Raw genomic sequence first — 27,900 nt, 5'->3', positions numbered from 1 at the left:
TGGGGATTCGCTGGTGGTCACCCACCCAACTACTAATCCACCGATCTGAAGCTTGTGTATGGCAGAGCGGACGGGATGCCCAATTCTCTTCAGTCTATGGTCGTATGTGACAGAGTTCATGGTTTGTGAGAATATCTACGAAGTTCCCATGCAAATGCGCGGAAGCGAGGAGATTTCCCTTGGAGCACGTGATGTATGATCAGGATTCCTCGTTTCTCAAGAGCTCTGAGGTAACTCGGAGAACTCAGAATGATAGAAGGCTAGATTGACCATATCTTTGCCTTCCTTTTGAGAATTGAAAAATGTGATGATCACCGCGACGGATTCTCGTCGATGGAATTATATCTTTGATCAACCACCGGTCTTGCAGTTTCGACTGGCTGTGATTATGTATATGCAATGAGAGAAGGATGATACTTGTCCCAGTTTGTTTAAATATCGTTACTGAGTTGTGCATTCGTCCTCAGATTCATACACAGATTCTCATTTACGTGGATCATGATCCAAGGCCCAAATTTCCAACTTCACAGCCTATCATCGTGCGATGACAAGTACTTTTCTTTTTTTAAAAGAAGAAACGATTCGTGACCCACTACTCATTGCGAACTCACAGTTAAATGGAAAGCAATTGGAGAGTTCACATTTAACTTCCACCTATTTCCGTCTCTTGAAAATATTCTCCAGGTCAAACCCCCTGAAGTCCAAATCTAACTAAAACATTACTAGTATGAGCATCGATTTTCCCATTCCCTCTAACTTATTCCGGACATTGAGACGTGCAACAAAACCCAAGTTTGCCACTAAGATGTCAGTTTCGAATTTTCTCAAAATGAGATGTGCAACAAAACTATTGTCGGAGTACCATACCATGGGAGTGGATATGAATTACATTGGGGGGGAAGAACCTTTTCAATACATGTGTAAGATTATGTAGGAAAATAGAGTAGGGAAGAGAGAAATGGTTTGATATGAAGGGAGTGATGATGAGCATTCAAGTATAGACGGCATGAATGCTAAAAGTACAAGAACAATACACGTCGATGCGACAATAATGAATACTTATTCATGCGATAACGAGTGATCAAAGAGAACAGAGTAAATACCGTAAAGCCCCAGTACTTCGCAGCACAGCCTCTTCACGGCAAGTCATCCCAAGCCAGTTTTCCCGATAAATAGAATCTTCTCCTATGTATATTCATATTTTCACAATTTATGAGAGGCATTTCATATGATGAGAGCTATTGAGTATGGTCAGAGCAAAATCTTTCCTCATCCCCACCAAAAATATCGTCGCATGAGCCAGCCCCACTCTCACCTCGCTTAATCCCCCCTAAGAAAAGTTTTTACAAAGTTTTTTATCAATTCCTTAAATATAATCTCAAACACGAATTCTGTCTCTAACAAACCATCAAGCAAAGCCTGCCCGGCTAGCTCAATCGGTAGAGCGTGTGACTCTTAATCACAAGGTTGGGGGTTCGACCCCCCCGTTGGGCTCAATTCCCATCATCAAAGCTTGATTCTTTTTGCATTCTTTTCCTCTGGATTTTTAAGGGAAATGTCAATCATTATTTTTGGTTGATTTTCCAAGTTGGAAAAAAGAATTGAGGAACTTGTAGTCTACCAGGCGAGGAGGTGTGGAGTGAATTTTATAATGACACTAGTTGTCGTCTAGTGTATATTTGGTTTTCCCTACTCCTCATCTTTTGCCCCGCTTCACCTATCAACGTGAAGGTTCTTGAAGTATAGGGGAGATATTTGGAAAGCCAATCATAAGAAAGCTTGGAATAATTCCTCAATTTTAAGATCGGTGCAGACTATCGGATCTGCCTCAACCATAAAGCATAGATTGACCATGGTATTTCAAGGGAAATATACTAGAACTAGTATACGCGCGCTGTACCTTTCCGATTTTGTTAGTTTAATGAGTTACTTGACACGCATCCAATAATGGTTTCCTTTCTGGGCGTTGAAGAGTAGATGTGTGAATCACAATCCATCCTCTCCTTTGGCGCTTTGATTCGTCTTTCTACGGCAACTTCGCCCCTCTCTCCATACTCCTAGCCTACATGCGCTACTAAGCTATGCATTCAAAAAAAAAAAAAAAAAAAAAACTCCAACTGCCTACCTACAAAGTCTTTAAAATCCAAATGAGATTCTGGTTTCAATGTCCTTAAGGGGAGCGGCGTTGTTGGTGAGAATGCGACCCTCTTCAAAGTGAAAGAGGAGGCCAGGAAATTCGTAATAAATCAATATGTAATATCAGATGCAAATATCGAATGAATGACAGTAACAACAAAGTCTTTTCGAGATGGAGAGATGGGATGCATGGTGGATATTTAGCGACAGCAATAATAAGAACCAAAAAATGCTAGATGAGGACATGTAAACTGCTCATCCGGATCAAAAGGTCAATTATGACGATGAAAAATGCTGCTGAAACTTCTATTGTTCATTCATGTTGCTGTTCTACTTTTCTGCAAAATCGGAACGTTGATGACTTAAATAGATAGTGCAAGCGGCTACCCTACCTTCCCTAATATAAATTTGATTCGCCACTATGATTCACATAGTGCTCAAAAGTATATAGTAAGGATGTGAATCACCGATCACATTGTTTTCTCTCGTCTTCGATATAGTGATTTTCAAAGCTTAGTAGTAGAGTGAATTTCTTTTCCCGAGCGCCTATTATCTCTCAAAATTAACCGAGATTGGAAAATTTAAAATACATCTCTATATAAACCCCACTCCCAAAAATTAATCTCTAGTGGGTTTCAAAACAGAACATCTATACCCATTTTAAGAGTGGATCCTCATAGAGGCAATAAGAGATTGGCAGACTGAGAGACACAATATTGAACGTATACATCGCTGTATTCGAACAGATGTAATCCATCAGAACCAGGTGAGGAGTTTATGCATGCTTAGAAGTGAGAAACGATAGTATTTGATAGCATCATTACCTATCTGACAATGAAAATACATGATTGTAAAGGATACTCCATTCGTCTCATCTTTTTACTCGTAAATTTTCTCTCGTTCAAAAAGGGATCTAATCTTATTACCCTCCTACTATCGACTTGTAGTCACACTACTTACTATAGCACTTTATATGGATTGTTCAACTCAAAACATTCTTAAAATTTTATATTTATTATTTAATCTTTTGAATCTTTTAATTCAAAAACATCTTTGGTTGAAAAATCGTACAAAGTACTACATTCTATACTATAGTGACTGTAGCAACTGCATTTCCATCCATCATTCCCAAATATCGAAATTAATTAGGTCTATAATTAGCTTGACTTGTACGTTGGAAGCCACTGGAGAATGTAGTGATACGAATAGCAGGTTGTAGGCAACGAAAGGATATTCATGGAACTGCATGATTGATTGCATAGTAATCTCTCAACCAATTCTGAACAATATAATCCGACCCTACCTCCAGTCCGAACTTTTAGACTCGATAAGGAATCATACTTGATCGACGACAGCATTAACCGATATACCATTCCGATCCCGATGGTAGGCCCGCAAAAGAATAACAAATCTATATTGTACTCCATCCTCGATTCTCTATTTCCCTGTCCGACTTTCCTGTGTCTGAAGACAATCCTAAGTCATGAGCGAGAACATTCCCCGCATTCCGATCTGTTCATCGCATCAATAAATCGTCTCCCATGATGATGTACACTTTTTTGTCCTTGTATTCAGAGATTTTGAAGGAAGAAAGATGAGTGTAATATATATAGCCCAACTTGTGGAACATCGGATTCATACCACTCGGTCACTAGTAGTTACCGGACTCGAAGATAGGAGAGATAGAAAAGGGTGAGTGAATACTCTCTACCGTATCTTCATTCTCTATCTCAACCCCGCTATGTGTATGTGAGATACACCCTTTCTATTTCGTTCCCCTCTCCTCTTTCTCGGTCTCAAAAATTCCCCCTTCATATAATATAGAAAGACACCCATCTGTAGTTCTGAACTATCGTACAGCAAACCGCAAGCACCGTGGACTGTGATAGGAATACCAATATCCTAGACCACATAACCATACGATTCTATCCCAAGATCATCCTCAGAATCGCCTCGAAAGTAAACAATTCCTTACTTTATATATCCTACCTTAGAATCTACACACCAAACCATCCACCGGTCGTAGTACATTATGAGTGATAACGAACATCCCATCTTCAAGCCAACAAAAAAAAGAAGAAATTAACAGTAAAAAGCTTCCGCTTCATGAGAAACTACCATCAAACTCCAAGCAAGTAAAACACCACACCACAGTCCATCGACTAACTCTTATTTCCTCGAATACTCGTTCAAATTATTATACTTTAAACATCACAAAAACACCAAACCTTACACTATTTTATAGACAAATAAAAACAACCCCTTCCTCTAGAGCATCTAAAAATCCAGTAAAACATCATATCCAGTCTAAAAAGAGATCAATAACGCATGGAGGAAGGTACAGAAAATCTGCAGAATCATGAATGCGCATGTAGAAATGGTATAACAAGTAGATCCTCTTCATAGATACCTCTCTCTAACCCCACCAGAAAAGCCTTCTCTTTATACCTATGAAAAAAAAGAAAGAATTCTTAATTATTGAGATGCTAAACACGTTACATAGCTAGAAGTTATACACATCGCAAGGTGTTCTGAACACTTTGTTCGCAAAAAAGGGATGCATATAATATGAATGACTGTACTGATTTTAATCTCTCGTTAATGCTTGAATTCAACGTAGATTATATATCAATCGAATATACTGCCAGAATCATAAATGATAGAATGACAATTATATCTATATCGATGCCAATAATACAAAAAAAACTCGACAATGAGAATACCCCCCCTCCCCCCAAATCCCCATATCCAAGAACTCAAAGACCAAATGTCTTGAATTTCAACAGCGTGTCATCATCATCCACACCACACCAGGCGCATCTTTCCCACGTTATATAATAAGTATGGAGAGCCTTTGAAGATCGAAACCCTACTTCAGTCAGCAAGCTTTATATACTCGTACACACATACAATCACATACCAATATGAATCATTCTCATAATCTATCTTCCTACTTACCAATCAGATTTCCAGCTCATTATATCTTGCATAGGCGAGTGAATATATATCCGACAGCACTTCACTCTCGTCTAACCTCCTCCTCCTCCTTATCCCCACCTCGTTCCACCCCCCACTCCTTCTCTCTTCCAATATAAAAACCCTCCCCCTCCTCCCCAAAACAATCCTCCTCGTCACATTCCAACCAAAGTCAAAAGAACGAGGCATGGAGTGGAAGCCTGCAGAGCGCTTTAACTAACTTCCATACTTCGATAGCTTTGGTATACATAGGTTGATATAGAGAGAGATAGATGAATGAATAGATAAATAGCCAAACAAATCAGATGACTTGATTTATGATAAGTTAGGTATCTTACCAAAAACAACAACAACACCAACACCAACACCAACACCAACACCAACACCAACAACAACAACAACAACAATAATTCTAACGAAAAAAAAAAGCAACGAGAATAAAAGACGACAACCAAGACCAAAACCAAGACCATCAACAAAAACAACAATAGGTACCTACCCCAACCCCAACCAATTCTTCACCCCCTAGCATCCATCTCAAACCAACCTCTCATTCTCACTCTCCTTCAAAATTCATCCACCCTTAAGCACAAGCACAAGTACAAAAACCCCTCCTTCCTTGTTATCAACAAACTCTTTTATTAAGACCCCATCTACAGGATGATCCCCCGACAGATGCAATGCTTTTCATACCACCTATTCGCTTCCCTCTCCCTTTCATACTCCCGTCCCCCCCCCTTCCTCCCTTTCATACACCCACCCCTCCTCTTATACCCCCCTCACAACCTCGCAACCTCCCACCCCCAAGCCCCAAACCCAACCCTCCAAAATACTCATAACACCCTACCATCTAATCATCTTTTACACTCTGCCAAATCATATTTCACCCTACATAATACATGAACTTGCCTGTTTGAACGTACCAGTATCCATTTATCCATTCCAACCACTCATGTACCAAAACACACACACACACACACACACACAAAAGTAAAATCACAATCACCCTCACATTCGGAATCTAGAAAAATGAATTTTCACATCTACTTCACGCCTATCACTCACTCACGTAGTCACTCATTCATCAAAAAACTCCATCTCAGAAATCATCTTATAAAATTTCATTTTAAAGTCATTCATTCATTCTCATTTTCATATATGTCCATCCATCCATGCACGCACGCAAGCGTATATGCAAAGTATCCATCCATCATCATTCTCGCCAGCGAGCTCTTAACAAGCTCCCCAAAATGTAGAGAAGAGACTGGTCTATCTAGACTAATAAACGTCCATGTAAAAATAGACTACGAACTGAGGGAAGAATATCCTGCCCCTCCTTCCCACACCAACCCTACCAAAGTGAAGAAGTATAGAAGAAAAAAAAAGTGAAGAGCAAAGAAGTATATCCACCACCCATTTCTCCAAATCTACACCAAACACATCAATCATATATCTCAACAACATTATTCCACACAAATTCCCAGCCAATATCTCCCCCCAAGAATTATTATTCCAATTCAGTATGACTCCATATCAAATTCATTTTTCTCAAATATTCAACCAGATCGTAGTGTCCCAGCCAATTGCGCAATTATTCAATAATTGGATCTTCACCAAGGACCCCTGCCGATGCAACACCATCCTCTTTCTTTTGAGCTCCTGCGCCACCAAAAGCCCATCCCATCCAACTAGCTCTCTTAGCTTTCGTTTTTTCCTCTTCTTCTTTATCCTGAACCAATTGTAATGGCTTTGGTTTATTACCCGCAAATTTTCTCGCCTCTTTGCGTGGAGGGCTATTGGTACTGGGCGGTGTACTGACCTCACCGCTATCTCCGCTTATACTACTAGTTTCGCTCTTGAGACCCGGGAAATTACCCGCGGTGGGTACTTGACCTAAGGAAGGATGGCGAGAAGTGGGTTTACCGGCCATGGGACCATTCCCGAAAAAGGTTTGCGAGTGTCGAGGAGTTTGGGGTCCATGGAGGGGTGGTGAGGTTTGGCCGCCTCTATACATTTGATTAACAATTGATGCTCCACCACCGGTATATTGTTCTGATTTAGGACGGACTCCTTGTCGAACACTCGATGAACGGCCAACTCCGAATGGTATACTAGGTGCTGTTTCGGGATCTTGATTGAGAGTTCCATGGCTCATTGGCATAACAGATTGAGGTCTTGGTTTGCGACTTCCCATAGCTACAGTCTTCGCACGTTGAAGAATAGATGCGCCACTAGCCTGTTCTTTTGGTGGAGGTGGTGGAAGATCTTTATCCTTATTAACAGGACCCTTAGCATCTCCAGATTTGAAATCCGAATCAAGAATTGCTTCAAAATCTTGATGTTGTAGTAGTCGTTCAATGATTTTGTTGATGTATAATGTTAAAGCTTTATTCTGATCCTTGGCAGATTTCAACTCGGCTTCAAGGCGACGGTGTTGATCATTTTCGCCTTCGTTGTCGTTGAGTTCAGAAAGTTCATCTGCGAGAGAAGCTCCTGGTGATCGTCCCTCCAAAGCATTCAGCGCATCGGCGTTGGAAGATGAACCCATGTATTCAAAATGATCCTTTGAGAAGTCGCCGTTCAACGTCTTTTCTTGTAAAAGTAATTGGAAACTCTCATTATCTTCCATCAATCTTGCATTTGTCATACGTGCTTCCAAGAGTAATTTTTCGACCTCTTGCATTCTTCCACCTCCCATATTCTCGGATTCTACCAACTTGATTTGAGCTTCTGCCAATTCTAACCGCAAGGATTCAATGAGTCTGTCTTTTTGAAGAAGTAATTTGGAATTATTGCGAGAATCGCTGCGATTTAAACCGGATGGAGGAGCGAATTGGCCATTTTCGACATTTGGGGAGGAATTATTTGCTTCATAATGTTAGCATGATGGATTGTCCAATAAAATGGCTGGCAACTTACAACGTCTAGACAATCGTGATTCTTCATCTGACGATGATCTTTGCGATAGAGAATCCTTTAATCGCTGAATGATTGTCTGCATTTCCTCCTCTCGATTTGCCATTTCTTCCCTCTCCTTTGTCATGGAACTTCTCTCGGCTTCATAGATTGATTCCATCTCCCTCTTCTGTCGAAGAGCATCTCTCTTTTCATTTTGTAAAGTCTCTAATTTCTCTTCATTCTCATGTAGACGATCCTCCAACTTTCCTTGATCCTGTAGGGCTTCATCTAATCTTGACTGGAGAACTTGAGCTTGCTTTTGGAATTGCTCTGATATCGTTTCTGTTTTACGAAGTCTCTCCTTCAAATCATCCAAAAGAGCAATATTCTCAGCCCTTGCGTCATCGTCCGCAACAGATGGTACACTGCTTGAACTCAGATTGGATGCACCAGCGCCCGGTCGTTGCATGGCAGCTCGTGCGGATAATGGGGTACCACTGCGTATTGAACGGCTTCGTACGTGTGTTCCGTTTGTAATGGTAGGTGAAGAATCTTTTGTGGGTGAACGTGTTGCACTTCTACTTGGGATACCGGTACTGGAAGTATCTGATGACGTTCTGCGACCAGCTCCTAAAGATACTGGGGGTTTCTTGGTAGCTGTTGACATTGTGATTGTGGTGCAGCTTGAATGAGGGTATTAAGCAAACAGCGAAACAGTGATTTCGTAATAAATATTTGATTTGAAACGTATGCTCGTTAAAGGGTAATGGAGAGAATGTAGTAAGATAGCAGTGAAATATTCAATAATCTTAAGGATTAAGGGTTATTTGTTGTGTTGCATGAATGTTAAGTGTTTGAATGAATTTGTATCGTTACTGATTGAGCTATTCTTGGAGATTCTGTAGGACTAGGTTGTGGTTGTTGTGGTTGTATGGTTATGGATAGTTGTATGGTTGTATGGGTGTATGGGTGTATGGGTGTATGGTTGTATGGTTGTATGGTTGTATGGTTGTTGGGTCAGATTCAAGGGTGGCTCAGTTTCTCAGTTCCTCCGTTTGATTTATATGCCGCTTCCGTTCAATCTGTGAATATGGAGGCTTCCAAGGTTTGTATGAAGGCTTGTGTGGAGGCTTTGTTTATTGCTATCGTAGCCGTTCGTAAAGATGCGTGAATGAAACGACAGTATATGAGGTAAAATTTAAGATTTGCGATCAAGTAGATGTTTGACTTGTGATTCAGGTGAATTTACATACAGGAAGAATGCGGTATGGTATGGCAAGGTAAGGTAAGATGCGGTGCGATAAGATTTCGTTATGTATCGTGTTCAACATATACCGCATGTGGTAACCGCCCTAATGTACATGTGTGAACGGTTGATGCGCTTGAGAACAAAAAATACTGGGTAACGGGAGGGGATCGTTGGACAGAAAGGAACGACGTGCACCATGGGCTTGCATTGATTTTCTGATCAGGAGATACAAATGAAGGAAGGGAAGGGTACGATGTAGGCTCGTCGGTCGCTCAGCTGGAGGTGAAGGTGGGTGAAGGGTATATTGAAGTAAAGTATGTATGTATGTATGCTTGTATGGTAGTGAAGGATGATATACTTTCAAGGATGATGGATTTTGGAACAAAGTCCTTACCTAGGAAAGGGAGGGAAGTAGTTGTTCTTTCCTATACGTGTCCAAACCCCTTGTTATGGAGGAAGGATGATTTTGAGGTTGTGATGATTATAATTATTATCATTACTGTTACTAGTACTATTCTTATTATCATTTCCATTGTATAATGATTTCCTCTGTTGTTCATTGTTTACTCGTATTGTTTGTTGTTTTCAAAGCACAAATCAATGATCCCGATACCTACCTAGGCAGTTCCTCGCCTTAACTCCTATATCTGATTTAATCTATAAAAGTCTGGCTTCGATATTCATTACGGTACCTGGATACGGTCTGGATTTCTTCATGACTAGCAAATCACTGGCTGTTCTCAAATTTCCATCTCTTCTTATCCATACAAACCCGCACAATGGACCATGCGTTTTCATCGCTGCATGATCTTAAATCTCCGCTCTTTCACCGTTTTCATATTCATAAGGAAATGATGCCTAGTACTAGTATTGACTCAGTTGCCAGGAACTTCTCTCGAACATACGCTCTCACATACAGAGTATACCTACGTAGCGAGTGCACTTGATTGATTACATATAAATTTTCATGGAAATTTCATGGTTGATATGGATGGTGATGGTGATGCAGCATCGTTGATCAAGGGTTATCCTCATATGTGAATGACCTGGCTCGAGCCCGGGTAAATGTTGTTGACGATGTTGATGTTGTTGATGTTGACATGAACTCGAATATGGGGAATCTGAAAATCTGGGATTATGACTTCTCGCTGTCCAGTATGTATGTGAGTAAACCATATCTACGAAACAATGCAGGGCCATCTTTATATTTGACGTCTCCATAGCTACAAAACTCCAGACGACAAGAACTTTCTCCTGTATCATGTAAATGGATACCTACTCTACTCTACTCTCTCAAAGTCAGGTGACCAATCCGCCCATCAAGGTCACGCTTTGTTTCCCGCCTATCTAGTCCATTTCTAACCTAGCGCAAGTACCCTTAGCGTCCCACACTTTGAAAATATTCAGAACTTTTGGAACTTTTGGAACTTTTCGAATTTTGCTCTACAACCTCAACGACAACACCAAACTTTCAAATCCAATACAGCCGGAGCGCATTATCCAATTTCAAAACCGCAGAGATGGCACCAACAACTAAGAAGGCTAAGAAGACCGCCGACTCCATCAACAGTCGTTTGGCTCTTGTTATGAAGTCCGGAAAGGGTATGCAAAAAATGGGTTCCAATTGAAATACAATTCAACAGAATACTAATTATTCTCTTTTACAGTCACTCTCGGATACAAGTCTACTCTCAAGCAACTCCGATCTGGAAAGGCCAAGCTCGTCATCATTGCCGGAAACACCCCTCCTCTCCGCAAGTCTGAGCTCGAGTACTACTCCATGTTGTCCAAGACTCAAGTTCACCACTTCTCCGGTAACAACGTACGTACATATACATTTCATTTGTCAAAATATCCGTCTATCGATCAGACCTGAGATCAGGTCTGGGAGGACATTACCCAGCGATAAAGTCTCTCTAGACTTTGGAGGGTATTCAGTTGCTTACTATTTTATTTCTTATAGATTGAGCTCGGTACTGCTTGCGGTAAGCTCTTCAGATGTTCCACCATGGCTGTTTTGGATGCTGGTGACTCCGATATTCTCTCTAGCCAAGCTGCATAGATTTGGAATATCAATCATTAGTATTGGTTGTTGAGGTGGAAGAAATTCTAGATGAAGGAACAAGATCAGTCATGATTGATTAATCTTTGACATGTATCAGTATGCACATCCTGCATAGCTTTATAGCATCACAAAATGATATACCTTGATTCTAGGAAATTGTTTCTACTCTTTATCTATTGAATGATGGTCCTATATTGTCTTTGTTGATATGCGTGTAACCCGATTCATGTTTACAGTGACTCACACCGGCTCATCGATTCTGAAGGATTTTATCCCGAATTCCGGACTTGTTAGAAAGCCGGATACCGTATATTAGAAATCTTGATGCTGAAAATCAATGGTAATGTTTATAATACATAAAGCCCAAGTAATTCTATTGTGAGACATGATGATACCTTCTATTTCCATTTGAAATCGACTTGATTTCAAATAGAAAATTGCCACTATTCCCATCTCCGGAACTCCAGTTACCTCATTTGGCAAATTATCAAGTTTGCCCTAAAGAAATTCTCGCTTATATTTCCACAAATGCGCTAGCGCAACTTTGCTGAGCAATCAATCCAACTTTGAAAGTTCCCTTTTGAATCCCCCGATCCCCTTGAACAAACCCATCGACACCAACACCAAAAGACCCTCTAGAAATCATTCAAGATGGCCCGTCGCCCAGCGAGATGTTACAGATACTGTAAGAACAAGGTGTGTAAATCTCATTTTCCGCCACAAATTATCATCGACCTGTGCGAGGTGGATTTGACGGATTTCCGACCATTCGATCGACCGCCTTTTCGCATCAGCGATCGCAAATGTATTGGAATGGCGCCAGATCTATGATCGCAGAATCACAATAAATCGAAGGAGTCAATACTGATCAAATTTTGATTTTCTAGCCTTACCCAAAGTCCCGTTTCAACCGTGGTGTTCCCGACCCAAAGATTCGTATCTTCGATCTCGGTCGTAAGAAGGCAAATGTCGACGAGTTCCCTCTCTGCATTCACTTGGTCTCCAACGAGTATGAACAATTGAGTTCCGAGGCTTTGGAAGCCGCCCGTATTTGCGCCAACAAGTGAGTTCAACCCGAATCAATGACGTCGAGCGAAGGAATTTGGTCAAAGTGGAGATGGAACAAAGATGAAGGATATTGGGAAGATCAAGTGGAGTTATCGAGATGGATACTAACAATATATACAACAGGTACATGGTCAAATCCGCAGGAAAGGAATCTTTCCATCTCCGTGTCCGTGCTCACCCATACCACGTCGTCCGTATCAACAAGATGTTGTCTTGTGCTGGTGCCGATAGATTGCAAACTGGTATGCGTGGTGCTTGGGGTAAGCCAAACGGAACTGTCGCCCGTGTCAACATTGGTCAAATCATTTTGTCCATCAGAACTCGTGACTCTTGTAAGTTTATATTCAAGATGTTTCACATTTACAATCGTCTAACAACTTTTTAGTCCGCCCCAACGCTCTCGAGGCCCTTCGCAGATCCCAATACAAGTTCCCAGGTCGTCAAAAGATCATTGTTTCCAAGAACTGGGGTTTCACTCCTCTCCGTCGTGAGGAATATATGGAGAAGAAGCAAAGTGGAAAGGTTTTGGTCGATGGTGCATATGTTCAATTCTTGTCCAACCACGGCAAGTTGGCCGATAACATCAGACGTTTCCCAGCTGCTTTCGAGACTGAGGCATAAATCGAGTTGTTGATATCAAAGGGAATTTCGGGGTATGATCAGAAAGGCGTACATTTGCAATGGCTGGATTAGCATGGTGTCACATGAAGTGGCAGACACAAATCCTAATCATTGTACCTAAGGAATTGATTCTACGACTTTCAAAAACTCATCATGTTATTTTCCATATCTGATTGGTTGGTGACGTGACTATTCTGTGATACTGACATGAAGATTATTTCTTTTTCGTGATATCTAACAATTAAGGGTCGTGCAAGGGACGACAATCAAAAGTTCGTGTCAGCTCACAACTCAGCAGCCAAGACGAGAGAGGTAATCTGAAGTGCTATCTCGGGCCGCTTGAAATGAAACCAAAAACCAACAATGCAATATGACAATCACGACAATCATGACAACATTACCAAGTCTTCTTGCCTCTTCTAAGTTTTATTAGATCAGCAAGTCGTGGCAATGGACTTGATTTTTCCGGATCTTTCCATCCAACAAAATCTTACGCCCCGAAGACTATTCCCTTCGTAATCTAGCCTCTCATCTCAAACGTTCTCATACCGAATTGATTGGCTGGCATGACTGCGGCTGCACCATTGTGGTATACTATTTTGAGAGATTTTCTTTGCTTATCGCGGCTGGTTTGGTAGTTGATAGATGATGGCTGATGGCGGACGGATTAGGTTGATGATGCATATCCAACTGTGTTGAAAGGAAGGGAAAAGAGTTTAGAAGGGGGAGGGATGATAAGACACAAGGACGGTACGAGTACGGGAGATGGCGGGAGAATCTGACTGCGCAGGATGATGTGATTGATGAGTGGATGATGATGGATGGATGAATGATGAAATATTCCGGTACCTTCCAAAAGTGCTCTTAGATACCTACCTACCCTATGCATACCTAGGTACATATGATTAGGTTATCTAATTTCAATGAAACAGAGTTAAGGGAAAATTCAGAAATGAAGATATTAGACAATCAGTTCATTACTCGCCAGTATCAGTATCAGTATCAGCTAATAAGCTAATAAGCCAACTTTACTTTTGACTCAACAATTTTTGATTATGCTGTTATGCTATGATACTACTAAATAACATTTTCTTTCTTCTTTCCTCTCCCATCCCATCCACGAGTATCGTAGACAATCACAAATTCATTCTTCTTTCTTTTCAAGTAATCCCATAATCCCATTATTCCACTCATTCCTTTTCCTTTCATCTGTCAGTCAGTGATCACCTCTACCACCACCTCTATCATCGCTTTGATCTGAGACATTGATATCCAAACCCCACCGAAGCCCACCTCTTCCGCCATTCCTTATCCAAAAACAAGTCTTATCCACCCGTCCACGTGTATGCGTGCTGTACTTATCCATTTAGTTCAGTCACGCCAGTGGGTTTAACCGTTGATCTTGCACTAGCAGACACGACTCGTTTGTACGTATTGTCGGGTACGTACATTGATATTTATTGATCTATTGGTACCATATCTTGAGGAATGAAGTTTTTGATATTTTGTTTATTGGTCCTGGATTACTATTCTGTTTAAGTTTGATTCATCAAAGGACATGCCTGGTAGAGACGCGGGGGAGTACTAGAACTAGAACCTTATTATCCAAAGAGCCCTGTGGAATTTGCCTGTCGAGTTCCGAGAGAGGTTCTAGATACTCTTATACGTCAAACCCATACGTCAAGACTTGAGTCTATAAAGTCGCCTTATCCAACTAGAGTATCTAATCCACTAGACTCTTTGGTCGTCGTACAACTCTATTCTCGTTCAAAATCATACGAGACTCGAACCCCTCTATTGACGAAGTCATACTACTAAATACGAAATATTCAAACGGTCTCACTAATTCCCTATTCTCACCTCGATATCATTGCAGCCTACTGCGATTGTTTCAATTCTATTACCAAGATACGACGAACGAGATCACGAAAGAGACTTTAGACTAACATCTTATTGGTATTTATTTACATCTGTACAACATACCAAAGATGGCATTTAGACAACCGACACATCATGCCCCTCGAACATTTACACAACCGAATCAAGATGCGAATTCGCAGACGCGAAGTCAACAAAATGCACAAGAGACAAATGGGCGTTTAGAAGCAAGTCAAGAATGGGTGTTATTTTCACCGGCTGCGCCAAGTTTTACAGAGGGTACCTATACAGCTAGTACAGGGAGAACGAGGGGAACGCGCACAGCTGGTCATTCAAGAATTAGTGATTTTGGAAGTTTAGAAACTGCGGCGAGGAGTTATGGAATTTATGATGATCATGACGTGGATGGGGATGTGGATGCGCAAACAGAGGATGATAATGAGGATGCTGAATTGGATTCCTTGGATAGTCATTTACATGAGTTTCGGACGGATCCAAGTGTTTATGGCAATAGGGAAGATGAGGAGGGTCCTGTGTTACCGAAGCACGATGGACTTGGAAGTTTTAGGGTCGATGGGATTGGCGAGGATGTTCAACAACATTTATATGCATTCGAGCAGTACAATCCGAGGAGAGTTAAGAGGAGGAGAGAAAGTTTGGAAATTGGAGAAATGGCTTTGGAGAGTGAGAAAGCGGCAGAAATGGAAAGGACAAGGAGGATTGAAATTTGGAGGCTGGAACAGAGTCGGGCTTTGGTAGATGAGATACAACGGGAGACTAGAAGGAGGAAACAGTCTATGTCTAGCGAAAAGAGGAGTACGGCTGTTGAAGATAAGGAACAAGAGGACTTGGCTACACTGAATAATGTCGAAGCAGAACCAGCCCCAACGATTACACGCGAAAATGATAGTTTATGGAACAGACTCACTCGAAGGGTTATACGAGATCTAATGGGTATCGATGATGATCTCCTTTCAATCATCTTTGGCGAATCTCTACCGATAGAAGAGGAATTATCAAAGGCATCAGGAAGAGCCATACCTATTCCCGCTGCGGTCACACAACCTGATAAGGGCTCATGGGAATATAGACTCCTTGAACGAGTAGCTCGCGAATTGGGGTTGTTGGTTAATCAACTCTCAGATCATCCTGGTGCTTTTACAACATATCTCCAATCTCAGCAGACATCCCTTCCCTATGCAGGTTTACCCGTCATCCCAGAATCAGCGTCGAGCAGCAATTCAAATATGGCCGCGGGTATTCCTCTACCGGATCTGGAACTAGACCAAGAACAAGAAGAACATCTTGCCTCAACTCTAAATACTGATCACGATCTAGAATTCCATCCTACAATTCCTCAACCGATATCGATCCCAAACCAAAGTAAAGCAGAAGAATTGGAGGATTCAACACCAAGACAATCATATAGTGCTCCTATCACAAGGGAAGAATGGGAAAGAGATTTGGATATTAAAATGGTCTTCCGTTACTTGAAAAGTAGATTTACTAGTCGAAGCGATAATGTACCGGCTCCAACTGCTTCGAGCTCTGGTTCAGTATTATCGAAAAGTACGAGAGAAAACTTGGCTGTGGAGAATACACCAGATTCGTTAGCGAGAGTGGCGAGAGTGAGAGCTCACCATCCGCTCGTTAACCTTAAAGCGAATAATGGAGGAGTGAGAAAGAGAGGGGTTGTGGGAAGAAGAGGATCAAGTGAGAGTGGAGTAGGTCTAGGGTTAGGTGGATTGGGGAAAGGAATGGGATTGGGAAGTGGTGGGGTACCGATTGGTGGAACACTTAAGAGTTTGAGAATTGGAAGTGGAAGTTCGAGACATTATTGGGATATTGGAGGGAGTTTGGGAGGGAGCAGTACGAGGGGGAGTGTGGTTGTAGGAGGAGGAGGAGGTGGTGCGGGAATGGGTGCTTGGGGGGAAGTTTGATGTGAAGGAGATGAGCTGGGATCAGGTCGCGATTTGATGTGATAGTTTGGATGGTGGTGGTGAGTTGAATGAGATGGATGGAATTTTATACACGAAGATATGAACGAGCAAGCATGCATGGATAAACGGAGCATTTTTGGGATTGGGTTTAATGAGCGTATCCTATTATGTCATCACATAAATATACATAGCGGGAATATTGGGTATCTGATTTTGGAGATTTGGAGGGGAGCATTTAATGGGATTCTTCTTCTTGGGAAATTCGAGAGGGATTGGGTTTGGGTTTAGATATTGAATTATCTATGCATATAAAACTAAAACTAAATATAAATATAAATATGGATATAAATATTGTCACTGTGTTGATTTGAATCTGAGTGAATATAAATGCATTGTTTGTGGTGATTATTTTTGATGATGATGGTGGAGGTTGTGAGTGAGTGAGTGAGGATGAGTGTAGGAGGGGAGGAGGGGGGTTAGTGATAGAGTGAGTGAGGATGAGTGTAGGAGGGGAGGAGGGGGGTTAGTGATAGAGTGTCAGAGAAGAGGGGAGGGGAGGCGGGGACAAAGTGATTGTGTGGAAAGGTGGAGAGGAGAGGAGACTCCGGAACTTGAGATTCCAGGGTTGGTTTGGGATTGTATAGAGAGCTTGGGAGATTAAGTGAATGAAAATGAGATGGGAAAGGAGAAGGGGAAAGGGAGATAAGTGGGACTTTGTTGGATGTGTGGTGTATATAAGCAATGAGATGGGGGGTTTGCGGAAAAGACGGAAAAGAAATATATGCAAAGCTACGGCGGATGAGTAAGACGGAGAATGTGTGTGGGATTTGATGTTCGGGGAAAGCGGGAGGGAAAGGAAAGGAAAGGAAAGGAAAGGAAAGGAAAGGAAAGGAAAGGAAAGGAAAGGAAAGGAAAGGAAAGGAAAAGAAAGGGGGAAGAGAAAGAATGAGGGCTTTGGTTATGAGTGCTGAGATAGGGAGTGAGCGGTAGATGTAGGTGATGACAAAAATCTGTTTTGAAAATCGATGATAGGAACTAGATCAGATGAGTAAGAGAGAAGTAGCGAAAATAAGGAGGGAAGATAATGATGATAGACAGTGACAATCAAAAATGTGAGAACAAAATGAGGTTACGAATAGGATAATTAAAACACTAGTCGAAGAAAAGACAGATTCTGTAAATTCAGTGTGATGGATCTCCTTTGCTTTGTTGTACAGTTAGCTTGATGTGAATCTGAGTATATTTCATATAAGAAGAAGTCTTTACATAAGAGGAAATGTGAAAGGTTTACAAAATGAGGAAAAGTGCAGAAATCGAGGTCAATAAATTGAAGCTTTTAGTGAATTAAGGAAAGGAGAGGAATAAGCGGAGAGCTTAACTCTTGATTTGGAACTTCTAATTATATAAACGATTGCTGGGCTGTGAGAATTGGGTATTATGAATACTTGCTTACAAAAGTGGAAGAATTCAGGGTGGTTCTCAAGATTGGAAGAAAGACTTTGGGGATTGGGGGTGTGTAACTGGTTACTTTTTTGGTAGAGGGGAGATGGTAATATGGATTTGGGGGTGAGATTTTGCGGATCTGATACCTACTGATAATTGGGAATTAAATGATAGAGGAAATTGTGGATGATGGTGATGGGTGATGAGAATTAATGACAGTGGTATGATATTGCATGTCGGTAATGGCGTCGAGAGATGGCTTGAGGACTTGTAAGATCAGAGGAGATGATTGGAAAGGTTTGAGTGCAGATTTTAAATCCAGGATCCGAATTGGCCAACCTCTTACCGATCTTTGATGGCAGTTGTAGTCCTTTGTGTAGAGAGTGCCATGGATGGAGATTCGGTGGATGTTATAGCATGGAAATGAGTGAAGTGAATGTCTGATAAGTGAGGTATCGGTAGAGTGAATATGAATTTGGTGCTTGATAGCTCCAATGAGGGTTATTAAAGTGGAAGACGGTGGAAACGGGGTAGATCATATCATTGGTTTTAAGATACTATGCCTGTTCAACACGAAAAATCACAGAAAAATCATGGTTTTTTAGGAGGGTAAAGTCTTGGGATTTAAAGGTTTAAAGAGGGGAAGCGTAGCTAGGTTTGAACGTTGAACCCCCTAGCAAGTAGACGAAGATTGAACCAATCGAATCAGGTCGGTAACTTGATAGCAATATTAGAATTGAGTTTAAGGTTAAAATTCACTACTATACAATTTGTAAACTCATCAAAATTATACCTTTTCAACTTGCTCCACCCCTCCACCATACTCTGCCTTACCCGATGGTTCTTCATCCAATTCACCACGTGGCAGCTTAAGTGATAATGATACAACCTTGAGGGTCGAAGGTGCATCTCTGAACAAATTATTGAGAGTTTCTAAATTCTGATTCATCGTCTCCGGGTAGAAGAAATACACCGAGATGGGAATAAGCGCCGAGATAATCGTATACATGATATAGTAGCGATATCCGATGGTATCGAGGGCGACCGGTGTTACCATAACCACAACGAAGTTCCATAACCAATGATTGGCAGTTGAGACTGAATTCATTGCCACGCGAAGTCGGACTGGAGCAATCTCGCTGCAATATAGGAAATTGGCACCCAGGAATCCGATCGGATAGAAGAAGTTGAATAGGAAGATGAAGAATGCAGAAGCAATAGCGGCGCTCTTGTTTGAGGAGGGGAAACTAGTGCTCACAGCCAAGGAGAGCATACACATTGACATGCCGGCGCCACTAATGATGAATACCGCACGACGTCCCCATCGATCAATGGCGACGAAAGCGATGAAGCAACAAAGGAATTTCCAGGTAAGGGCACAAGCGGCGAGGATCTTGGCCAAGCTGACTTCCAAGTTGAGATTTTGCTGGAAGATGGTTGATGCGTAGACCGAAATGAGATTACCTCCACACATCTGCTGAACGAATTGTAGGAATATGCATAGCACGAATCGGTAAAGCAACCTCTCCTTGTCGTCCTTGGAGAAAAGCTGCAAGAGTGATGTACTATTTTCCGTCGTAAATTCAAGCGATGACTCGATCTGGGCAATTTCGAAGCGAATGCGATCATCTTCAACTGAGAGATCTTTGATCACTGATAGATTCTTAGTAGCCTCGGCTGTTTTCCCTACACTAACTAACCATCTAGGAGATTCGGGAAGAAGAAAGACTATGGCCATCATAACGAGTGAAAGTGGTAGAGATATGATTGCTAAAGGTAATCTCCACTGTAAATTCGTGCTTGGAAGGTGGTAAAATGCGAAATCTATCCAGTTACACACAGAGTAGCCGAAACACAAGAATATACCTGCGGTGACAACGTCTTGCCCTCTGTGAGCTGCGGGTGAACATTCGGCTAGCCAAACCGGTATCATAACACTAATCTCTCCAACTCCCAAGCCTAAAACCAATCGGCCGATAACGAATTGAATTAAGTTATAAGCCGAGACTTGGAGAACTTGGCCAATGAGAGTCAAAAAAGCAGCGAGAAAGATAGTCCTCCGTCTACCTAGAAGATCTCCTAAGAATATGCATGATAAGGCACCCATCAAAGATCCAATTTGAAAAGACGCAATGACAGCACCGCTGTTGATTGAGTTGTGTGATTTGAGTGGACCGGTCGTGTTGACTGTGTCCAGTGATGGGAATTGATGTGCCCAACTATGAAGTGTCGCTAAGGGTCCAAGACCAGCTTGGTTGTAACCAAACAATGTGAAGCCTGGTCCGACGATAAAAGCAATCTGAGCAATTCTCAGGGCTCTGCCGCGCAGTCCCATGTAAGAATTTTGAGGAGACATGACGGGTAAAACGAGATGGCCAAGACAAGTAGTAAGATCTGAATGAGAGAGAAGCTTAAGAGTTCAAACGAAACAAGAAGGCCAAGACAAGATCCTTTTATTCCTGGGAAGCAACGATTCTCCGAACAACAAATCCGGGGAGCACATTATCTTGTGGGGTCTCCATAGCCGTCTCCAGATTTATTAGACCGGGTCCTGTGAATTCTATGGGGTCTCGTGTTTGGGAAGTGACTTTCTCCGCAGTTATATGTTCGACCCTTGAGAAATAAACTCCTGTTTCGGCTAATCATAAAATCGCCAGCAACCAAGGGGGTAATTTTCGGTATCATAGCTACAGAGTGTTAGATACCAAAAGCAATGAATAATAAAGAATTCTAAGGTCTGAGGCTCTAGCCAACTACCAAGTTGAGAATATCATCTCCAAAATACTCGATGGTACAAGCAAAGCCGAAGTGATTTGCTCCACAAGCGACGGTCGCTAGACCTGCCAAAAATTTCTTATTTTTCTAGCCGCATAACTACGGTCCCAGTAATAACGAACAAGGAAATTTCCTCGTAAACCAGAACCTTTGTCATGCGTGAATTGCTTGTTGTTGACCCAATTTTCTCACTTCTCCTTCCAAAATCGAGTTTGCGTCATTTTTTTGGTGGAAAAGGCGGAGATTTACAACTCCGCCGCTCTGACCATCACATCAATTGATTTGCGGACGCCCCCACCCCAAGCGAGCTGTTCGTCTCAATCTGGAAGAACTAAACCAAAATTCCCAATGCTTTGGAAACAGTTGCATATGGTTCAAAATCGGCAAATCAAAATAGATCATAGATGTTGGTTTATTCGCCTTCACGCCTCACTTGATCGCGCTACTCGCGTAAACCACTTTACGTTGCAAATTCTTCGAGAGGGTATCCCAGATATAGTGCGGACTTTCTACTCGTACCTATAATCTTGTCCGATATTGCTTTGCACTCAGAAAAATGCGCGAATCAAACGTCGGTGCACTTATTGAAGCTTGTATCAATGACGAGCTCCAAGCACGCATTTATTGAACCCAAAGATCTCTTCATTGACTGCATGGCTCGTAGTGCAAGCGAAGCTGCCGCGGGATACATCGATCAGAGCCGAACCTTTACTCCGTATATGCTACTTACTCAACAGTTCATCATTACCCACTATTCAATGCGACCTTCTCGTTTACTCTTGCATTTGATTTATGCAAATTTGACCACGTATTCTCGATATGGGGTAACTGGCGTATTAACTAGGATTACGACGAAAACTGATGTTGTAGTGATCTTCTGGATTCTGGAGGTTGGTAAGAGTATAACAGGGATTGTCGTTCTGTACCAGTTAGTCACTGTTTGTCACTGTTGGTGGGTGACGTTGAACAAATGGATCCTTAGCCTAACTGGCTAACAGCTATCCCGACGACATGCCGAATAGCAACCGACTCCCGACAATTGATTTCCTCTATATTGAGGTGTTTCCCTCTCGAAGTGTTAGCTCTGCTATTGTCATTCGATTTGAAAATTATGTTTACCCATATATATTCCCAGTGGCCCTTCAGAGAGGGTAAGGAGGAAGTCTCAATAATCCTCAGCCAAGAAGAAGAGCGGATATTTCCGTATCTCATCACAGCTTCTTCTGGGGGTGGGCCTATGGCTATTGTTATTACTAATGGCGGGGTTCTGGCCCCTCCACAATTTATGCAGTGGGCCTAAAAACATACAATCACTATAAAATGTAATCCAACCTCTTCGTTCTATTTGAAACCGCTCTTATCACTAGCGCTTTTTTCTCGCTGTAGAACCATCGTCACTCAAATCGAATTACGAGAGCCAATGTAATCTATAGACTAACTTGGTTTCATTCCCACTTTAAATTACATTATTCTCGAATCTCTATCAACTTATGAGATCTTGACTATTCATAAAAACTAGCATGTCTAGAAGCCTACAGCAGTAAGCCCATTCATTATCGTACCATGCAATGATCTTGAAAAACTTGAAGAAGTCAGCGAAAAGTTCTTATTGGGAGTGTGTAAGTTACTTGCATTGGGTTTAAGCTCAACTGAAGCCTTTGAATCAATGATCGCACTACAAGAGTTGCCGAGGAAGTCTGAGCTCACTAACTCCTCATCTTCAACCTGAAGGACACCAGATAGCTCCTGTTGAGCCGAAGTACGGAACTTGATCATGATTTCCTCGAGAGATGTTGACTGTATAGTTTCGACAGTCAAGTCCACCATAGACACATTTGCTGTTGGCACTCGAACTGAAATACCAGAAACTTTACCGGCCAGCTCGGGCAACACAGTCTTTATAGCTTTCGCTGCACCAGTAGTGGTTGGAATGATATTTCCCATTATCGAGCGCCCTGAACGCCTATCCTTCGTGCTATATCCATCCAGAACATGTTGAGATTGCGTAGAGGCATGTACGGTGGTCATGAAAGCGTGTTGAATCCCAAAGGAATGCTGAAGGACTTTGGCGATGGGAGCCAAGCAATTGGTAGTACAACTAGCGCAAGAATAGACTATGGTTTCCTTGCAGAGTCGCAAGTAGTTATCCGAGTTAACCTTATAGACTATATTTGGTGCATCCGGGCTTGGTGCCGATATCAAAACCTTTTTAGCACCCCCTATGGTGACATGTTTGCTCGCGAGAGCAGTTGACCGAAACTTGCCAGTGCATTCGGCAACGTAGTCTACTTCATATTTCGCCCAGTCTAGTTTCTCCAAGTTGCGCTCAGACATGAGTGCAATATGCTGGCCATCAATAGCAATGCTTCCATTAGGCAAGATATCGATTTGCGTTTTGTGACCCATCAACTTGTCAAGAGCGCCATGTGTCGAGTCGTGCATGAGTAAGTGAATAACATCTTCAACCGAAGAGCAAGTGTGGTTGATAGCTACGACGGAAACATCGTCTCTAAGCAATGATGCTCGCAACAAGTTCCGACCTTGAAGCTCGATATATTAGTACTGACGGTCTATTATTGTATTGATTCAAGGATTATTGACTCACCTATTCGCCCAAAACCATTGATACCTATGCGAGCATGATCTTCTGACTGCAAAATACTCTCTAGGGCAATGTTTTGCGCTCCGAACGCTGAAGTGAAGGGAGGCATACGTGTGGACATAGACAAATACACGTGAATTTCGGTATTGTTAAAAACTTGATGTTTGAACAAGACTGAATAGCTTCATGTATTAGTAATGACCGTGTATACTTTCATAGCTGCAAGTTCAAAGTGAAATTGATCCCCTTAAGCTTCAGGCGACTCCTTGATTAGCTGGAGCCTTAATTGTCCGCCCGGATGAGAGCCCGGATGAGATCCCGGATTCTGTGGTGTGCTTCTCAAGCCACCGGGGAAAGAAAAGTGCGCAGACTTCTACCACGGATTGCATCTGTCCGTTGTGAATTCTACCCAAAGCATAATAGCATTTTCCCATTATTTTTATGTTGAGTAGCACTACATACAACAACTCACGGAACGGAAATAAATGGCTTCATTCAAAACAGGAATACAACGATGCAGCATTGTTTCTGATCTTTTTGTATTGCTTATCAGTCTTTTAAGTTAGAGCTAGAAATATGTTTTATGATGCGCTCTTGCAAATGATTCTGCAACAGTTATGGTCTCACCAAGGTTTTGTATTTGTGAATTTCTTTGCCAGCTTGAAGAACCGGGGATGTCGCTCTCAAACTGGAGCTGAGGGTCCACAGGGCTCCTTTGCACTTCGACTGAGTTCGGGGGCCTTGGTAGACTAGATATTGTACTATCCATAGTCTCTCGAGTGAGTGAATCTGCACTATCTGGAACATTTCTATGTCTTTCATTTGTCAACTCCCAGTCAACAGATGGGATGTCATCGATTCCATGAGCAACATGTGTTTCGGGAGTTGAAGTCTTTTCCGGTGAACCCCACTCCCTATCGAGTGGCTCGACATATTTCGTCTTTCGAGACCACCATGTTTCCAGATCAATGTCTGACCCTAGAGGTAATTCTTGCCACTGCTCCATCAATTCACCCTTGGAGACTTGCGGAAATTCTCGACTTTCTTGGAATTTGGCATCAGAATGGTTGTACAGTCTCGATAGTGCTCTGTGTAGAGCGATCTCAGTCTCAAATAGGCGTTGTTCAATTCCCGCAAGATAGCCGGGGGGTAAACCTCTTAACAATAACTTGGTAAGCCATAACTTGATATGTACAGAATATTTACTGGGTACCTTCTGTTCGCCTCGGAGTAATAGCATTGTTGTGGGGCTCCCTGGCATTTGGAGCATGACGGGCTGTGATTCGTCAGCGGGTTCTCAGGGATATCATAGATGAACATGACATACAGTGTTCTGTCACACTAGCGATAAGTATAAGCAAACGAAACAGGCTTGACTTAGGAATACACTTGCCTTACATTTTCTCTGGCGACAGGGCTCACATGCTAACCTAGCTACGGGCTGTGACATTCTGGATGAGATATTAACAGTTTGCGGGAAACGAAATCGAGTGGGGGGTCCCATCGAGTTTAATGTCAAGGAATCTGCAACAACGGAGTAATTCTGTCCGGACCATCGCATGACGAGGTTTTTACTCAAAACAAGGGCGGTGAAATATCTTAGCGCGGGTACTTCCGTAGATCATCACGTGAGCATGCATACCCCAAATACCAAGACATTTTCCCATCTCCACTTGAAACATTCCCGCTCGCATACTTGTATGATTGTCCAACAATTATCCAAAGCCGCGCAAATCCCTTCCACACCTTCTCCACCTCCACCACTCTCCTGATAGAATTCAATCCTCAGCTGAGATTCAACATCCTCGACCTGCATGCTTCACATTTATTAATCTCATAAGATGACGCTTTGACGTGTCTATCGTAATCGTAATGATTCCAACATCAAATGCTACCAATCTGGGCTCACACTCTCCAATCGATGACAACCATCGCAATAAACGTAGAAAACTCGGCAATGGAAATAGCCCTGTACAAGAAGTTGGGTTAATGAGAACAGGCTATGATCAGAGCAAGCCCAGATTTATTGGTAGCGGAAGTGGAATTCATTTTATTCGGACAGTTTATGAGCTTCTTGCAGGGAAATCAAACTCGACACACACAAACCCGAATACAGCTACTCCTGCCTCGGAAAACATTGTGCCGGGCGAGGATGACCAACTGTCAGAGTCTACCAGTAACTCCCATCTCCTCACCTCTTTCCCTCCATTTTTCCGGGAAAATGAAGTTGGTGATACTTCCCAATCAAGCTCTGATCCCATCTCCTTCCATCAGCTCGTAGAATTTTCGGAAAGCTATTTTACCAATTGGCACCCTCTCTTCCCATTCCTACACGCCCCAGCAGTGCTAGCGATCTTTGAGGCAATCGGTCGACAGGGAATGCAAGCAGTTGCACCTTCCGACGCCTTGATTGTGCGATCGATTATATCAATCGTAAGCAAGTCGAATATTCCCGTACTCTGCAGTTCTACGTGAGATGGTCCTAATTCTTGATTCAGTCACTTGCCGACAGTCGCCAATCTACTAAGCGTCTTCCTCAAGTTCCTCGTCATCTCATTTTTTACAATAACGCAGAACTGGGCTCTACCTTTCAGCTTACTATGGCTCTTCCAGCAACTTTTGAGAATCTCCAAGCTACCATTTCTCTTGAGCTCTTTTTGATTTCTATGATGAAATTTAACTATGCCAGTCGGCTAGGTGGACTAGCTGTTCGGTAAGTACCTCGCTCTTCGTCCAATAAACCAACATTAATAAGAGAGAAGTATGGCCTATGCTCTTGGTTGCCATCGATGTCCTGCTCGTTTTGACGGATTTACTCCTGCAGAATCTCAACTGAGACGACGAGTGTTTTGGTCGCTCTACTGTATGGAGCGGATCGTTGCGCAATCACTTGGCCTTCCATTAGATCTTCGAGATGATGATATAGACGTCTGCTATCCAGGCGAAGAGAAACATATGCGAAATGGGAGCAATAACCCAAATTCTGAAGATTCTAATGGTCTGTTTGCCCTATGAATTATTGGATTGATCTAATGACTGATCAAAGTAATAGTGCATCAATTGCGTCTTTTAACAGACCTCTCTAAACATGCTCGAATTCGCGGCCGTGTCTTGGAGCTTCGTAACAAATCTTTGTCCGGCCGTGAGGAAACCTTTGAGCGTGCTATGGGGATGCAAGCCGAGCTAGCGAAATGGGTGAATGAAGTTAGCGAAGAAGATGAAGATTCTTCAGAAGCAGAGAACAGCCCGTCGCTGTCACCAGCCCACAAATTAATTATTCAAATCCTGCAGCATGAGTCAACCATTGCTTTAAATCGGCCGCTAATCACTTCCAATTCGACCAACACTTATTCTCAGTCTGCACTTCAAAACTGCATCAGCGCATCAAGAGCAATCATTTCTCTCCTGAGGGAATTTCAACGCAATAATGCATCGCTTGATGGATCGCTGGCTCTGAAAGCCCCAATGGTCTGGCCACTTTTCACGTGGTCTGCATGGATGAGCTGTTTTGTGCTTGCCTATGCCGCTTTGGAAGGACATTGCAAACTTGGACCGGCACGAAAGTTTGTTAACAACCTTCTCCTTCAAGGACAAACATCACGCTAATATTATCAGATATGCTAAAGAAACATTGGCCATTCTAGAACACCTCTCATTACGCCAAACGGTATGGCCAGAATCATGCGCAGATGCCGTTAAGCAACTTATTCATGCGCTTGATAGGAGCCATCAAGCTTCAACAGTAACTGTCGGATCCAATCGGCCGAACCAAGCAATCTTCACATCGAATTCACAAGACACAAATGGGCCGCAACACATGAGCGAACCATCAACTCAATCTAATAATCGCACTTTCACCCTTGATGAAGGTTATTATAATAGTCATTCGATCCGCACAGATTTTAGTAGACCTCATAATAGTAGTAGTGAGTCCCAAAGGCGCATACCGCAAACTCCACTGTCATTTTCACGGCCATTCAGCGTGCAGCAAACCTCAACTTTCTCACAAGCAGCCACTTCAGAAAGAAATCCGGAAAACGAATGGGATCAGCTAGAGCTCTATCAAGGAGCATTGTTCGATCCACTCATTGCGATGGACTTTTCAAATTTTGCTACGGGAACAACAGATCCGACTACATCTTTTGGAATGCGTTGACTAACAATCCAGATAGTCTATTGAAGCATCCTAGAGTACAAAAACCATTCTTACAACTGAAACGAAAGTCGATACAAAATCATAAAGTGGCAC

General features: G+C 42.3%; 9 protein-coding genes across 9 annotated transcripts; 5 read left to right on the top strand and 4 right to left on the bottom strand.

Moving 5' to 3' along the window:
- Positions 1-6,209: 6,209 nt before the first annotated feature.
- Positions 6,210-9,012, bottom strand: EAE97_001974 (uncharacterized protein). The gene is made up of 2 exons (XM_038872485.1): positions 8,032-9,012; positions 6,210-7,980 (listed from the first exon to the last, which is right to left on the bottom strand). The coding sequence occupies exons 1-2, from the start codon at positions 8,675-8,677 to the stop codon at positions 6,704-6,706; spliced, it is 1,923 nt and encodes a 640-aa protein (XP_038737043.1). The 5' UTR covers positions 8,678-9,012; the 3' UTR covers positions 6,210-6,703.
- Positions 9,013-10,779: 1,767 nt separating this feature from the next.
- On the top strand, positions 10,780-11,321 carry EAE97_001973 (uncharacterized protein; the record flags this gene model as incomplete). Its single annotated transcript, XM_038872484.1, has 3 exons — positions 10,780-10,861; positions 10,927-11,081; positions 11,223-11,321. 3 exons carry the CDS (start codon positions 10,780-10,782, stop codon positions 11,319-11,321), a joined length of 336 nt encoding a protein of 111 aa, XP_038737042.1.
- A 654-nt stretch (positions 11,322-11,975) lies between these two features.
- On the top strand, positions 11,976-13,013 carry EAE97_001972 (uncharacterized protein; the record flags this gene model as incomplete). The annotated part of the gene is made up of 4 exons (XM_038872483.1): positions 11,976-12,020; positions 12,212-12,387; positions 12,516-12,724; positions 12,778-13,013. The coding sequence occupies 4 exons, from the start codon at positions 11,976-11,978 to the stop codon at positions 13,011-13,013; spliced, it is 666 nt and encodes a 221-aa protein (XP_038737041.1).
- Positions 13,014-15,001: 1,988 nt separating this feature from the next.
- On the top strand, positions 15,002-16,831 carry EAE97_001971 (uncharacterized protein; the record flags this gene model as incomplete). The annotated part of the gene is made up of 1 exon (XM_038872482.1): positions 15,002-16,831. The coding sequence occupies one exon, from the start codon at positions 15,002-15,004 to the stop codon at positions 16,829-16,831; it is 1,830 nt and encodes a 609-aa protein (XP_038737040.1).
- A 2,230-nt stretch (positions 16,832-19,061) lies between these two features.
- On the bottom strand, positions 19,062-20,630 carry EAE97_001970 (uncharacterized protein; the record flags this gene model as incomplete). The annotated part of the gene is made up of 1 exon (XM_038872481.1): positions 19,062-20,630. One exon carries the CDS (start codon positions 20,628-20,630, stop codon positions 19,062-19,064), a length of 1,569 nt encoding a protein of 522 aa, XP_038737039.1.
- Positions 20,631-21,648: 1,018 nt separating this feature from the next.
- EAE97_001969 (uncharacterized protein) lies at positions 21,649-22,349 on the top strand (the record flags this gene model as incomplete). The annotated part of the gene is made up of 2 exons (XM_038872480.1): positions 21,649-21,987; positions 22,185-22,349. 2 exons carry the CDS (start codon positions 21,649-21,651, stop codon positions 22,347-22,349), a joined length of 504 nt encoding a protein of 167 aa, XP_038737038.1.
- Positions 22,350-22,573: 224 nt separating this feature from the next.
- Positions 22,574-23,760, bottom strand: EAE97_001968 (uncharacterized protein; the record flags this gene model as incomplete). Its single annotated transcript, XM_038872479.1, has 2 exons — positions 22,574-23,589; positions 23,655-23,760. 2 exons carry the CDS (start codon positions 23,758-23,760, stop codon positions 22,574-22,576), a joined length of 1,122 nt encoding a protein of 373 aa, XP_038737037.1.
- Positions 23,761-24,219: 459 nt separating this feature from the next.
- Positions 24,220-24,912, bottom strand: EAE97_001967 (uncharacterized protein; the record flags this gene model as incomplete). Its single annotated transcript, XM_038872478.1, has 1 exon — positions 24,220-24,912. One exon carries the CDS (start codon positions 24,910-24,912, stop codon positions 24,220-24,222), a length of 693 nt encoding a protein of 230 aa, XP_038737036.1.
- Positions 24,913-25,523: 611 nt separating this feature from the next.
- EAE97_001966 (uncharacterized protein) lies at positions 25,524-27,807 on the top strand (the record flags this gene model as incomplete). Its single annotated transcript, XM_038872477.1, has 5 exons — positions 25,524-26,084; positions 26,150-26,364; positions 26,414-26,649; positions 26,704-27,214; positions 27,267-27,807. The coding sequence occupies 5 exons, from the start codon at positions 25,524-25,526 to the stop codon at positions 27,805-27,807; spliced, it is 2,064 nt and encodes a 687-aa protein (XP_038737035.1).
- Between the last annotated feature and the right edge of the window lie 93 nt (positions 27,808-27,900).

Source organism: Botrytis byssoidea (genome assembly GCF_014898295.1).
Source record: "Botrytis byssoidea strain MUCL 94 chromosome Unknown BBYS_003, whole genome shotgun sequence".
Classification (NCBI taxonomy): domain Eukaryota; kingdom Fungi; phylum Ascomycota; class Leotiomycetes; order Helotiales; family Sclerotiniaceae; genus Botrytis; species Botrytis byssoidea.
This window is presented reverse-complemented; position numbering and strand designations above follow the sequence as displayed.